The 13,834-nt window shown below is 38.7% G+C and overlaps 1 protein-coding gene across 6 annotated transcripts in view; it reads left to right on the forward strand.

Annotated features, from left to right (window-relative positions):
• The window catches only part of Atg5 (autophagy related 5), a 126,516-nt gene that overhangs the window by 22,008 nt on the left and 90,674 nt on the right, over positions 1 to 13,834 (forward strand). For all 6 annotated transcript variants that reach the window (XR_009056665.1, XM_057761491.1, XM_057761489.1 and 3 more), the window contains exons 2-4: positions 3,613 to 3,778; positions 7,905 to 8,032; positions 12,324 to 12,402. Coding sequence is in view for 5 of the 6 variants with exons in the window: in XM_057761491.1 (XP_057617474.1) it covers positions 3,671 to 3,778; positions 7,905 to 8,032; positions 12,324 to 12,402 (315 nt within the window). In the remaining variant the exon portion in view is untranslated. The remainder of the gene's footprint in view (positions 1 to 3,612; positions 3,779 to 7,904; positions 8,033 to 12,323; positions 12,403 to 13,834) is intronic.

A 13,834-nucleotide genomic window follows, 5' to 3' on the forward strand; every position in this document is an offset into this window, starting at 1 on the left:
GTGAGCCACTGGAGCAGCAAGATATGTTAGAACACAGGTAAAAACACAAGCCACGTGGCAATACATAAATTAGTAGAAGGGTTAAGTTGTAAGAGCTAGTTAATAATAAACCTGAACTATAAGCCAAACAATTTATAATTAATATAAGTTTCTGTGTGATTGTTTTGGGACTGGACAGCCAGGAAACAAAAGAGCTGCCTCAGTTTACAAATGACGCCCCACGTTGGATGCTAGGTAAGAGGAAGTAAAGTTTGTGATCAAGTCAGATTTATGAACGGGTGCCAATCAATAAAGTACACTCACGATACAGACTGAAGCTGCTGCCACTGTGGATATACCATTGCTTTTTGTTCCACTGCTAGCACTGCTCATTTCAAAAGGGTATGAGAACCAAGCAGCCAGCCACGTGTGTTCCTGTGGCTTGTTGCCACGTGGCTATACCCAAGAAAGCATCCTTTGCCCCGCCTGTTGACCGAGTTTTTTCTGTCTCGCCAGGTCCTGAGGCCGTCAAGTCCCAAAGAAATTACACAGAGGTCTACATTAGTTATAAACTGATTAGCCCATTAGCTCAGACTTCTTATTTACTAATTCTTATAACATATTAGCCCATCATTCTTGTCTGTGTTAGCCACATGGCTCTGTACCTTATTCGGCAAGGCGGTCACATCTTGCTTCTTCTGTGACTGTCTCACAACTGTAGACTTCGTGCTCTTCCCAGGATTCTCCTGTTCTCATTGCCCCACCTCTACTTCTTGCTTGACTACCAGTCAGCATTTATTAAAATACAATTGACAGGGTATAGACTATTGTCCCACAGCACTTCCCCCCTTTTTTTAAAAAAAAGAAAAAACAAGAACTCTGAATTTAATATCCTTTGTTTAGCTTTTCTCCTGATCATTATCCATAACAACTTGTAACCAACATTCTAAGCAAAGGAAAATATCTATAGTCCATTCTTTGGGAATGTAGGTATAGTATTCCAAGCTATTTCCTGCTGATTGGGGGTGCTTATAATCTTATGGGAACCTGAAGAAAATTTAAAATTATGATCAAGTTGTGACTAGAGTATTCTGTTAGGCTTTATCATCTCAGTCAGCAGTCTTGAATCTGTTCTGGATATAGAACTCAGACATCTAGGCCATCCACTCCTATCAGAGATTTCTCAGGGGGTCTTCCTTGATCAAACCTGATTTTTCTTACCCTGGAATGAATCCACAGCCTCCTATTTCCTGTGGAAATAAAAACAAAACCTCTTCTCCAAAGTAACATGTCTTTTGATGTCAATTTTGAAGTAAAGGCATTATAAAATATTTGTTTTATTAATCCAGCTTCATTATATTTAAATGTTTTTAGCAGCTATTGCTTCTTCCTCAGCATTCAAACAATTCAAAGAGAACATAATAACATATAGTATCCAGACTGTGTATATTTTTTATCTTTATGTGGCTTTATTTTAACCTCTATTACTTTTATTTTTATTTTTTAATTTTTGGCTTTTTGAGACTGGGTTTCTCTGTGTATCTGTGTCCAGGAACTCACTCTGTAGAACAGGCTGTCCTTGAACTCACAGAGATCTGCCTGCCTCTACTCTTTCATTTTTATTTTAAGGACTTTAACCTTTTTCTTTTCTCTCCTAAGCCTGCATATATTTTTAACACACTGTAAACCATTTACAGGTTTTCTTCATCTTTGAATCTCTCTTTACTGTATATCTCTGACCACATGAGTCTTTAATTTGCTAAGCAATATAACTAGAATTAAAGCTGTGGTTTTAATGGCTGGATCCAGCCCATTCCTTAGCTTTCTGAGATTCCAGCCTCATGGCAGAGATACCAGCTGGAGTCATGTTTATTGCCACAACTCTATAGTGTTTCAAGGTCCATGCCGCCACCAAGAAGCATGCTATAGGCTATTCATAAACACCATTTAAGTGTTTTGTGGCAGAGCCTCTTAAAAGGGCTACAAAGTTTTTGCAGCTAAAGCTGACTCAGGAAGCTTCTCTTAAATGAGACACATTTGCCACTAGCAAATAGAGCCAACCTGAGAAAATGCTGCCATCAATAAGCTGTGCTTAACTCTATTCACAAGCTCTCTCAGGCTTTCTGTTGATGCCAGTGTCCACACGTTGGGCACCATTTGTTAACCGAGTTTATCTCCCCCGCCCGATCCTGCAGCTGTTAAGTCCCAAAGAAATCACACAGAGGTCTACATTAGTTATAAACTGATTGGACCATTAGCTCAGACTTCTTATTTGCTAGTTCTTATAACTACATTAGCCCATTATTCTTGTCTGTGCTAGCCAAGAATGGCTCGGTACCTTATTCGGCGAGTCACAGTCACATCTTGCTTCTTCTGTGGCTGGCTCACAACTATGGACTTCGTGCTCTTCCCAGGATTCTCCTGTTCTCATTGCCCTGCCTCTACTTCCTGCCTGGCTACTGGCCAATCAGCATATATTAAAATACAATTGACAGGGTATAGACTATTGTCCCACAGCACCCGCCCTCATCTTTTATTTGGGTATTCGAGTCTTGTACCCACAGAGAAGACCATGCCCATTAGTCTAAGCCATCTAATACAATTGACTGTTGGATCGAATTCCTACAACATGTGGAGTATGAGCAATGGAAGACCCTGGGATATCTCAGAGGTCATGGGAATTTTCCTTCCCTGATATTGAAACTTTTCTCATGTGCAGGGTTAGTGCTAGCTGTAGAGTAGTATTTCACTGGGACAGAGGACTGCTAGTTTACAGAGTGGGTGAGAGTTGTAGAAAAAACAGCCTGCTAGACTGGGGGAGCGTGAGCACAACAGCTAGATGTTCAAGGTTATAAAAGGGAATATAATTATAACTGGAAGTATTGGGGTCAAATTATGGATCTGATGAAATTTAGAAAGGGGAATCAGCTTCCTGAAGGTTTTTCTTGTGTGCGCAAACATTCTTTTTTTCCAGGCAGGGGCTAGTGTGTCCCAGACTGGTCTCGTGAGGCTCACAGGCATGTACGACCACCTGCAGTTCTTGATTAGTGCACACCACCAACTGAGCTCACTTGCAGTCCCAAACAAATGTTTTGAGTTTTCTTTCCAGGAGGAATAATATTATGAAGGGTAGGAGAGGTCAAATATATTTGATTGGGCAAGTGTAATTGTGTTAATGATCTTTTGAAATTGGATTAAGATCATAGGACAGAGGTACAGGCTCTCTTTTAGGTGAGTGAGCAGACTCTTCTGGGCTTGAAAGGGTAACAGAAGTATAGTTTCTACTTGAATGTGTAATATTACACACACATACACTTTCAGAGTGTGTCTTACTGAATAGCTCATTTGTTTGAAACTCTTCTGCCTCAGCCTCTCTAGTGTAGAAATTAGAGGCATATACTATCACTCCTGACATCTTTTTTTTTCCCCTTTCTGTCCTGGAGACCAGGCTGACCTCATATGTACAAAATTCTGCCTGTCTCAGCCTCCTGAATGCTAGAATTAAAGGTGTACCACACCACACCACTCTCACCTTTTCTTTAGGTGACGATTTTTGGAGTTCATTTTCTGTCTATGAAATCTTTTCATTAATTCTTGTAAGAACCTAACTAATGCTGTTTATTTTGTTTACAGTTTAACTTTGGTTGAAGAAAGAACTTAGCGTATATGTACTGCTCCACTCACTGGAAGAATGACAGATGACAAAGATGTGCTTCGAGATGTGTGGTTTGGACGAATTCCAACTTGCTTTACGTTGTATCAGGATGAGATAACTGAAAGGGAAGCAGAACCGTATTATGTAAGTATATTGGTGGTTGCAAATGAGATCTTTAACTTGTCTGTTGTAAATTAGGTTGTTAAAACCCGAAGGCTGTCACTCAGCATTTTATATGCAACTGGATGCTATAGGAAAGTTAGAAAGAAGACAGGTCATCACAGATGATAAAGTGCTTAGCAGGTAAGTGAGGCTTGAGTCTGCACCTTCAGGACCCACATAGAAGCTAGTGTGTGCCTGTAATGTCAGCTCTGGGAAGGGAGAGACAGGAAGATTCCTAGGGCTTGTTGGCCAGCCAGGCTAGCCAAACCAGTGATCCCCAGATCGCAGTGTTTCAGTAAGGTGGAGTGTAGCTGGAACAATGACTCGGTGCTTTAGAACATTTGCTGCTCTTGCCAAGGGCCCTGGTTTAGTTCTTAACACCCACATGACAGGTGACAGCCATCTGTAACTTGGTTCCAGGGGCTCTGACACCCTCCTCTGACATTGGGCACCAGATTCTTATGCTGCATGTACATACATGCAGGCACAGCACTCATGCACATAAAATAAATCTTAAAGAAAAACAAGTTGAAGAATGATGGAAGAAGACACCTGACATTGACCGTTAGTTTCCACATGTGTGTGTATGTGCATATGTACCAGAAACATCTGAATAAATAAATGAAATAAATAGGGGCTGGAGAAACAACCATTTAAGCGTACAGGGTACTCTTGCAGAGGACTCCCGTTGGCAGCTGACAACCTCCTGTAATTCTAGCTCCAGAAGGAACTGATGGCTCTGTCCTTTAGAGGCACCTGCACAAACACATAGACACATGCACATAATTAAAAATAACAAATCTTTAAATAGATTCCCGCCAGTCATGCTACTCACAGTACAGACACACACACACACAGTCACTGTAGACAGACGGACACAAGTTCTTTTTTGTGTGCATGTATTCATCTATATTATATTAGAGTGGAGTCAGTCTAGGACTATATCGATGATGGAGCACAGGCTTAGGATGTCAGTATCTAAATCACACACACACACTTAACACAAACACATATGCTAGTGGAATCATAAGTTATGTGCTGTGTTTGAGTTGGAAGCTATTTTTTAATCATAGGTTCAGATTGGGTCTTTTAAAAAGTTTTATTTTATATGTATGGGTGTTTTCCCTCATGTAAGTATACCACATGATTGCAATGCCTGAGGAAGCCAGAAGAGGGCATCCTAATCTTCTGGAACTGGAATTAAAAATAGTTGTGATCTGTCATGTTAGTGTTGGGAACTGAACCCTCTGCAAGAGAAGCCAGTACTCTCAGCTCCATATTGTATTTTTAAAGTATTTAGATGGTTCCAAGCAACTAATCAGTCAAATATGTTTATTCTTGAATGAACTTACAAATGCACATGCACAAATGAAAGTCTACATATGTTCATTTATCTAATGCTATATATGACTTAATGACCTAATATATTGTCATAACATGTTATGACCAAGCATTTTTAATAAAATGTTGGGGTTTAGAGTATAGCAGAGTAGTAGAATATCTTCTTAGCATTTAGAGAGGAGCAGCCCTGGATTTGATACCAGCTTCCAAATACCCAAGTGGGGAAAAATATATACACACACATATATGTACATAAACACATCCTATCTACCTCAGTCTCCTGAATTCTAGGATTAAAAGCATGTGCTACCACATCGACCCTGCATTTTTTTGCTTTAAAAACAAATTTCAAGTCTCTTCTGATTTTACTGTGCTTTTCTTTATCCACATTTATGTGTCTTGTCAATCAGATTAGGTATTCTTCCTGTTTATTGAGTAGCACCCAAAGGCAAAGTGACTGTTTTATAGCTGTTTCTAATGAAGTTGACAGTGGCAATAACTTTGTGACTACACACACATACATCACAAACCCTCCTCCACAGACAGATACACCACTACACACACTACAGACACACATGCATGCCCCCACACACATACCACAGGTACACACAAGCACACACACAAATCAGTCAGTCAACAAGTCAGTGTGTCAGTAAGATGGGTCAGCAGTTAAGAGTGCTTGCTGTTCTTCCAGAGGACCTCACTTCATTTCTGCATTTCTAGCACACATGTCAAATGTGTCACAACCACCTGTGACTCCATCTTACTGGGATCCTACACCCTCTTCTAGCCTCTGGACACCTGTACATAAATAGCAATCATATAACATACATATAAATACAAATAAAATAGAGTTTAGTTAGTGACTATGTGAAGGATTGTATTACAGGTTCTAAGTTTGTAATGTTTTGTTTTGGTCTCACTAGTGCTAGGAATAAAGATGTATATATTCTTCACCACTAGGCCCAGTGCTGAAATTCTTTTTCTAATTTTTTTTATTTTATTGTGTGTGCCTGAGTGCACCAAAATATTTGTGGACCACTTGTGTGCAAGAGGCCTTGGAGGTCAGGAAATGGTGTCCTACACTCTTAAACTGGAATTACAGGGAATTGTCAGCCACCATGTGGATCTTGGGAACCAAACCCAAGTACTCTGCAAGAGTAATAAAGCACTCTTAACCACTGAGTCATTCTCTGCTCCTTGGGGAAACAATCCTTTAAAAGATACAAGGTCTCATGTAACCTAGTTAGCCTAGAACATGGTGTGTAGCAGAGGGTGATGATTCCACACGGCCTTCTGATTCCTTTTCTTTCACCCCTAAGTGGTAGGCCTGAGCCCCCATACCAGATGCTTTTTTTTCTTTACTTTCTCTTTCTCCTCTTCCCCTTCCCTCTTTCTTTCTTTGGAGATAAGGCCTCACTCTAAAGCCTCAGGCTGGCTTTGAACTCAAAGAGATCCTCCTACCTCTGCCTCCCGAGAGACGGAATTAAAGTGGATGCTACCATGCCTGCCTCAATTGCAAATTCTTGAGCCAGTTTGAGCCTTAGATGGTAGTGTGTGCCCTTTAGAATTAGCAGCTGAGACCCTTGCCCTCTAGTTTCGGTCTGTCTTCCTTCTTACCAACTCTGTAGGTTGATAATTGTTTCCTGCAGAATAAACTATTACTGTGTAATAGTTGAATAGTCATTTTAAATTGAAATTCTCTCTCTCTGTCTCTTTTGAGACAGAGTTTCTCTGTGTAGTCCTAGCTGTCCTGGTTCTTGCTGAGTAGACCAGACTGGCCTCTGCTGAATGCTAGGACAATTGGTGTGCGCCACCAACGCCTGGCTGAAATTCTAATTTTATTTTGGTGAAATAAAATACTCTGTCAAAATAAAGAGTTTGTCTTGTAATTGATAATTATACAGTCCATTATTGTTGGGAAGTCAAGGCTTCAGAAGTTAAAGCATCTAGTTACATATAGTCAAGAGCAGACAGAAATGAATGCATGCGTACTTATTAATTTCACCGTCTCTACTCTTAAACAGTCCAGAACCTAAACCCAGAGAACAGTGTCTCCCACAGTGAGTTGGGCTGTCCCACAGTGGTTCACACAGTCAAGGCAAAAATCACCCATAACCTTAGCCACAGGCCAACTGTATGTAGACAATTCCACATTGAGGCTCTCCTGCCAAATGGTTCTAGATTGTGTTGAGTTGACAATTAAAGCCAAGCATCACACAAATATACTTTACTATATGGTTAGTTAACTATACCTTTTTGATTTCTTATACCCTTCAGTGTACCACCTATATTGGGTTTATAATTTTTGAAAAAGTCTAGTTTATCTTTGTCATTTATTATCTATGTTATCAAAGTATTATAAATATGGTATTTTAATATATTAAACATTAAGTTCTTTATAAAAGGTGATAAAACTTATGTGAATCATTTAATATTTAAGACAAATTTGATAGAAGTACTTAATATCTTAATTAGTATCACATGTAATTATGTAAAGTGATAAAGAAAAGTTAGAGATGTGTGTCAGTTATAAGCATTTATGGCCTAAGCTCTACTTAAAAGTTATAACCAAGTTAGAAACATTCACTGTTTTAAACTCTAGGTTTTCATTTTCTATACAAAGCAGATGGCTTGGGATTGAAGTAGTTCAAAATAATGGAAAGAGCACAACTGTTTTCCTTAAAATTAACAAACTTACTTAATATGTCTTAGTTTTGGAACAATAATGAGTAAGTAAATATGGCTTTACAAATTTTCATTTCAGTTGCTTTTGCCAAGAGTCAGTTATCTAACGTTGGTAACTGATAAAGTGAAAAAGCACTTTCAAAAGTCTATGAGACAAGAAGATGTCAGTGAGATATGGTTTGAATATGAAGGCACACCCCTGAAATGGTGAGTGAATTTTTCTTCATTATGAAACAGTAAGTATATGCTAGCTTTAAGAAGATAAAGTGCCCTGGAACAGTTGTAAAGCGTTCTACAAAGAAAGAAATGAAGCCAAGGATGATAACCGACACCTGTGATCACTGCATTCAAGAGACTGAAGCAGGAGATTACAATTTGAGGCTGCCCAGGTCAGTTTATCAAGAACCAGGAAAGTCAAGGGCATATAGCAAGGCCCTCTCTCAAACCAAACAGAAAAGAAATTACTAGTCTAGCTGAGAAGTGAAGGTTAAACCATTATACAGTATTTTATAGGCAATATTCTGCCTTGTCTGTCATGTTCCAAACCCTGAATTTAGTCTCTAACACTTCAGAAACCAGGCATGGTGAGGCACACCTGTACTCCCGGCACTCATAGGTAGAAGCTAGAGGATCAGAAGTTTATCATCTGTGGCTACATGATGAGTTTGACCTAATCTACATGAGACCCTATCCGTGTCCCAACCCACCCCCATCCTCAAGGGAAAACAAAAACAAAGAAAAAAAATTCTTTCTTTCTCCAGTATTCAAATACTGAGGTTTGAGCAACATTTCTCATTTAAAGCATCATAGAAAGCAAAAAAATTCTACCTTCTGTTTATATCAATGGGTGATTGGGTGACAGATTAATGTATTTTCTCTTGCTAAAAAAAAGGAGATTTTTGTTTTTAATTATATGTGTGAACGTATGTTTGTGGGCATGCACATATGAGTGTAGGTGCCCATGGAAGACAGTGAGGGCATCAGATACCCTGAAACAGTAGTTACAGGTTGTGAGCTATCCCCTACAGATGCTGGGACCTGATCTTGGTCCTCTTCAAGATCAGTTTTGTTTTGTTAATTTTTAAAGGTGCATTTTATTTATGTGTATGAGTATTTTACCTACATGTATTTGTGTGCCATGTGCATGCCTGATATCCACAGAGTGAACAGGGCATTGAATCCCATGGAACTAAAGTTACAGATGGTTATGTGGGTGCTGGGAATCGAACCTGGGTCCTGTGCAAGACAAGTGCTTTATACTGTTGTGCCATCTTTCCAACCCCTAATGTATGTTCTTAACTGCTGAGCTAGCTCTCCAGCTCCACACCCTGGCTATTATATTTTTAAGATTCTTGAGAACATTCCTCAATTTCAGCTTATCTATGTGCAGATGAGGTTTTGACATTTTCCGTTATTAAGAGTTTTATTTATTGTGCTTCCAAAGTATTTAAAATAGAGACGTTATGAGCCAAAGGCTATGGAGTGGGTCCAGATAACCTGGGTCCTATATTCCAATACTCCTATGTAAATGCAGTTGATTGCAGAAAGATGCTGACTAAGATGACTTAAATGGAATATGAACAATACAAATAGGTTAAAATACTTGCTCTCAGTCTAGGAATATTAAAATGAAGAGGCATTGAAAGAGACTTAGAAGGCTGGGAAAATGGCTCAGGGTTTAAGAGCACTGACTGATATTCCAGCAGTCCTGAGTTAATTTCCCAGCGACCACATGGTAACTCAAAACCATCTATAGTGGGATCTGATGCCCTCTTCTGGCATTAAGTTGTACGTGCAAATAGAGCGCTCATATGCAATAAATAAATAAATAAATTTTTAAAGAGTAAGATTTACGAAATAAAAGGGAATTATTTAGGTATAAATAACCTTATTGTGCACCTGGCTTAAATCTGAGAACAACTTGGAAGGAGCAAACTCCTGGGATTTAGCTTATATTTTTTTAAGGTTGATATATGTTAATAAGATGTATCTACTAGATTATGACATCAATAATGTTTAATGTTTGGACCAATTTCTTCTTTACTGCAGAAGAGTGCTGTGTCTTAAATATACCATCTTCCTCCATTTGGTATTTATCCCTTGAAAAGCTCTCACCACTATGCACTTGTGCACGCACATGCGCACATATCATTGAGGGCTGAGAGAAAATCTTGGGTTTTTTCTGCAATTACTCTTCCACTAGGCTTCATTCTCACCCCTCTGGAAAGTCCTCTTCCCCCTTTCCCCAATCAGGGTCTTTCTCTGTTGCCCAGGACAGTAGGAGGCTCACTCTGTATTCCAGGCTGTGTCAATTTATTGGTGTTTTGGGCTGGAGAGATGGCTCAACAGTTAAGAGCACTGGCTGCTCTTCCAGAGGACCCAGATTCAACTCCCAGTACTCACATGGAAGCTCATAAGTGATTGTAAATCCAGTTCCAGGGCGATCTGACACCTTCACACCATTGCACATAAAATAAAGTTAAATGCACCATAATTTTTTTTTAATCATGGCTGTTTCTTCCTGTGGCCTTGAAGCTACTGGGGTGAGAACTTTAGTTCACTGCCTTTTGTGCCATAAATGTTGACATCCTACTTAATATTTTCTCCTATTTTATTCTTTAATTTCCTAGTTGCTTATTTTAATTTGCCCAAATTATAATAAAAAGCTATTGAAGAAAAGTGTTAGATGCACTGAATGCCCAATAAGTTAAAAACGATACAAACCCAGCACGATTTTGCATACCTTTAATCCCAGCACTCAAGAGGCAGATGAAGATGAATCTCTGAGTTTGAGGGCAGCTTGGTCTACATAGTGAGTTTTAGGACAGCTAGAGCTCTGTAGAGAGACCGTCTCAAAAAGAAAAAATACTATCAATGCACAGATAGCTTCTAAGACACAGTCTCTCATAGGCTACAAATTCATTATCCTGGGGCCCATTGCCAGCCCTAGTGCATTGTATTGCTGCTAACTCTTAAAAGTTATCTGAGAAACAGATGTATTGATCTATCTGAAAATTCTACCGATTCTTTGGAATGATCTGATTAGACAGCAGAGGGAGCTCTAACACTGCATTTTAAGGAGTGAAGTTTCTTACTACGACACCTTAAATGGTCATCATTTATATATGATGCTTTCATACTGTAACAGTTCTAGATTCTCTAAAGACTGCTTTGGCGGAATATGCAAACAATTACTTGTGCAGGTTTGAGGATGACTTTTGGGGAGTCTGTTCTTCTCAATTTAAGATCAGGAGATCCTAACTTAAATTTGAATTTAGGCAAGTTTGTTTGAACCATCTCTCCAGTCTTTTCTTTTTTTTTTATTTATAATAGTATTATTATTATTTTATACATACTGGTTTCACATAGCCCAGTCTGGTGTCAAACTTGCTGTGTTGCTGAGGTTGGCCATTGAATTCTGGATTCTGCCTCTACTTCCTGAATGTTGGAATTATAGACATGTGCAACCATGCCTAGAATGTTTGATGCTTCTTGTAAAGGATATTCTGAACCTGTTTTGCCATGACTTCATAGTTAAAAGGCTAGATATTTACATACATATGTAATGTTAAGAGAAGCAGTCATAAACCAGGGGATTTACATGCTCTTTAGGTGAGTGACTTTAAACTTAGAAATTTCTAAATTTTGAAAATAAAAAACAGGGACTGGAGAGATGGCTTATTGGTTAAGAGCACTGTCTGCTCTTCTCGAGCACTCAGGTTTGAGTCCCTGCATCTACACAGTGGCTCACTACTGTCAATAATCCAGTCCCATGGCCTGTTCTGACCTGTTAAGGACAGCACATGCATATGGTCCACAAATATACTTGAAGATGAAACACCTACACAGCATAAAAATAGATAAATAAAAATTTATTTTAGTTTTTTTTTTTTTAAAAGAAGAAAGATGTAACAGAAACTGGCTTAAACAACACAGCTCTTGAGGCACTTGAACCAGGAGTTCAAAGCCAACCTGGGCTACATGAGATACTATCTCAAAAAACAGAACAAAACAGTTGCTGTAAAAAGCCAGATGTGATTTGCACATCTGTAATCCCAGCATTTAGGAAGTAGAGATAGAAGGATTAATTTTGCTTTGTAGTTAGGCCAGTTTGGTTAAGATTGTAGCAGTCCAACCAGAGGACCAACATAGTGGGGTCCTCTCTCAAAAATAAATAAGATATTTTAGTGCTTAAATAAACTTACAAAAAAGTTTCCTCTTAAAAGTACCTGAGTGATAATTAATAGTACGCTATAGCAGCTGATGAGAATCCCCTTGGGTCTATTGAGACTCCTGTGGGAAATGAAAAGTTTAGAAGGAAAACACCTGGCAGCTGGATGGAGCCCAGGTATTAACCCAGGCATGCAGCTGTGTAAAGTTACTTTTAGTGAGTAATCTGTAAAGCCTATGACAGTAGGTGATAGAGTGTTGGGAATTTGGGAATTTAGTTATAAATTTATATTTTTTTCTCTCTTTAAGATATACCTTTCATTTTTAGGCATTATCCAATTGGTTTACTATTTGATCTTCTTGCATCAAGTTCAGCTCTTCCTTGGAACATCACAGTACATTTCAAGGTATAGTTTAAATGGAAATTCCTATTTGTTTCATTTGTGGTTCTTAATAGAATAGAATTTTTTTTCAAGTAAGTTATTTATTATTTCTCCTATTTTGTTTGTTTTTAAGACATGGTCTCACTCTGTATCTCGTGTGGACAAGGACCTTACTGTGTGGTCTAGGTTAGAATCAAACTCAGAATGTTTCTCCTGCTTAGCCAGCTTAGTGCTGAGAATGCAGGTGTGCGCTTCCATGTCTGACTAGTCACTCACTCCCTAGCTTTCCACTCCTGTTCTCTTTGCCTTAAGATGTTCTTCAACTCCAAATTTTTGGCAAAACATTTAATCTATAAACCTCTTCTCTTTTTAAGAGCTGAGTAAACCATGTTTTAGGTTTCCAATGGCCATAGAACTTGTTCTATATAACCTATATATAATATACAGAGTTATATTTTTAAACTAACATAAAATAAAAATAAAATTCCCAGGTGTAGATGTGAGCATGAGAGTAGAGATTAGAACAACCTAGTACTGTTGAGAATTTCTGTATCTGCTTTGACAGAACTCCAAAGATTTAGTGAGCCTCTATTTTGAGACATTTTGATTCCTGTTCCTTTTGAAGCCAGGCAAATTTAATGTTGCCTGTTGTTGTCCTAATAAGCTGTAAAATACTGGTCACAGATGAGCAAGGTGATACTCAGAGTGACTCTGGTGCTCAGGAGGTAGAAATAGAAAGGTTTTGAGTTCATGCTCAGCTGGGGCTTGGGCTACACAATAAGTTTGAGTCCAACCTTGACTACATCATTAAACCCATCTTAAGAAACAAAAATAAAAAAATAATGTAATAATCTCCTCCCTCTTTACTTATGTAGTGCCCCTCCTACTTTCCAATTCATGAACAACATTATGGGGTTCTGGAGAACATCTTGAGTTATCACTATCAAGAGGCTCTCAGATGGCAGTGGGGAAGCATAAAGAGCATGAGAAAGTCATCATGTCACTCAGCTCCTGAAGACCACTCTCCATTCTTTGTATTCATGTGGGATTCCCCTCTGTATGCTGTGAATACATTTTATTACCATTGGTTAATAAAGAAGCTGCTTTGGCCTATCACAGGGCAGAATAAAGCCGGGTAGGATATCCAAACAGATATATATATATATATATATATATATATATATATATATATATATAGAGAGAGAGAGAGAGAGAGAGAGAGAGAGAGAGAGAGAGAGTAAGCAGAGACAAAGAGATGCCATGTAACTGACAAAAGAGATAGACACTAGAACCTTACTGGTAGGCCACAACCTGGTCGTGATACATAGATGAACAGAAATGGGTTAATTTAAGATATAAGAGCTAGCTAGGAATACGCCTAAGCTATTGGTCAAACAGTGTTGTAATTAATACAGTTTCTGTGTTATTCAGGTCTGGGTGGGCACCCAGAAAATGA

This window comes from Chionomys nivalis, chromosome 2 (genome assembly GCF_950005125.1).
Source record: "Chionomys nivalis chromosome 2, mChiNiv1.1, whole genome shotgun sequence".
Taxonomy (NCBI): domain Eukaryota; kingdom Metazoa; phylum Chordata; class Mammalia; order Rodentia; family Cricetidae; genus Chionomys; species Chionomys nivalis.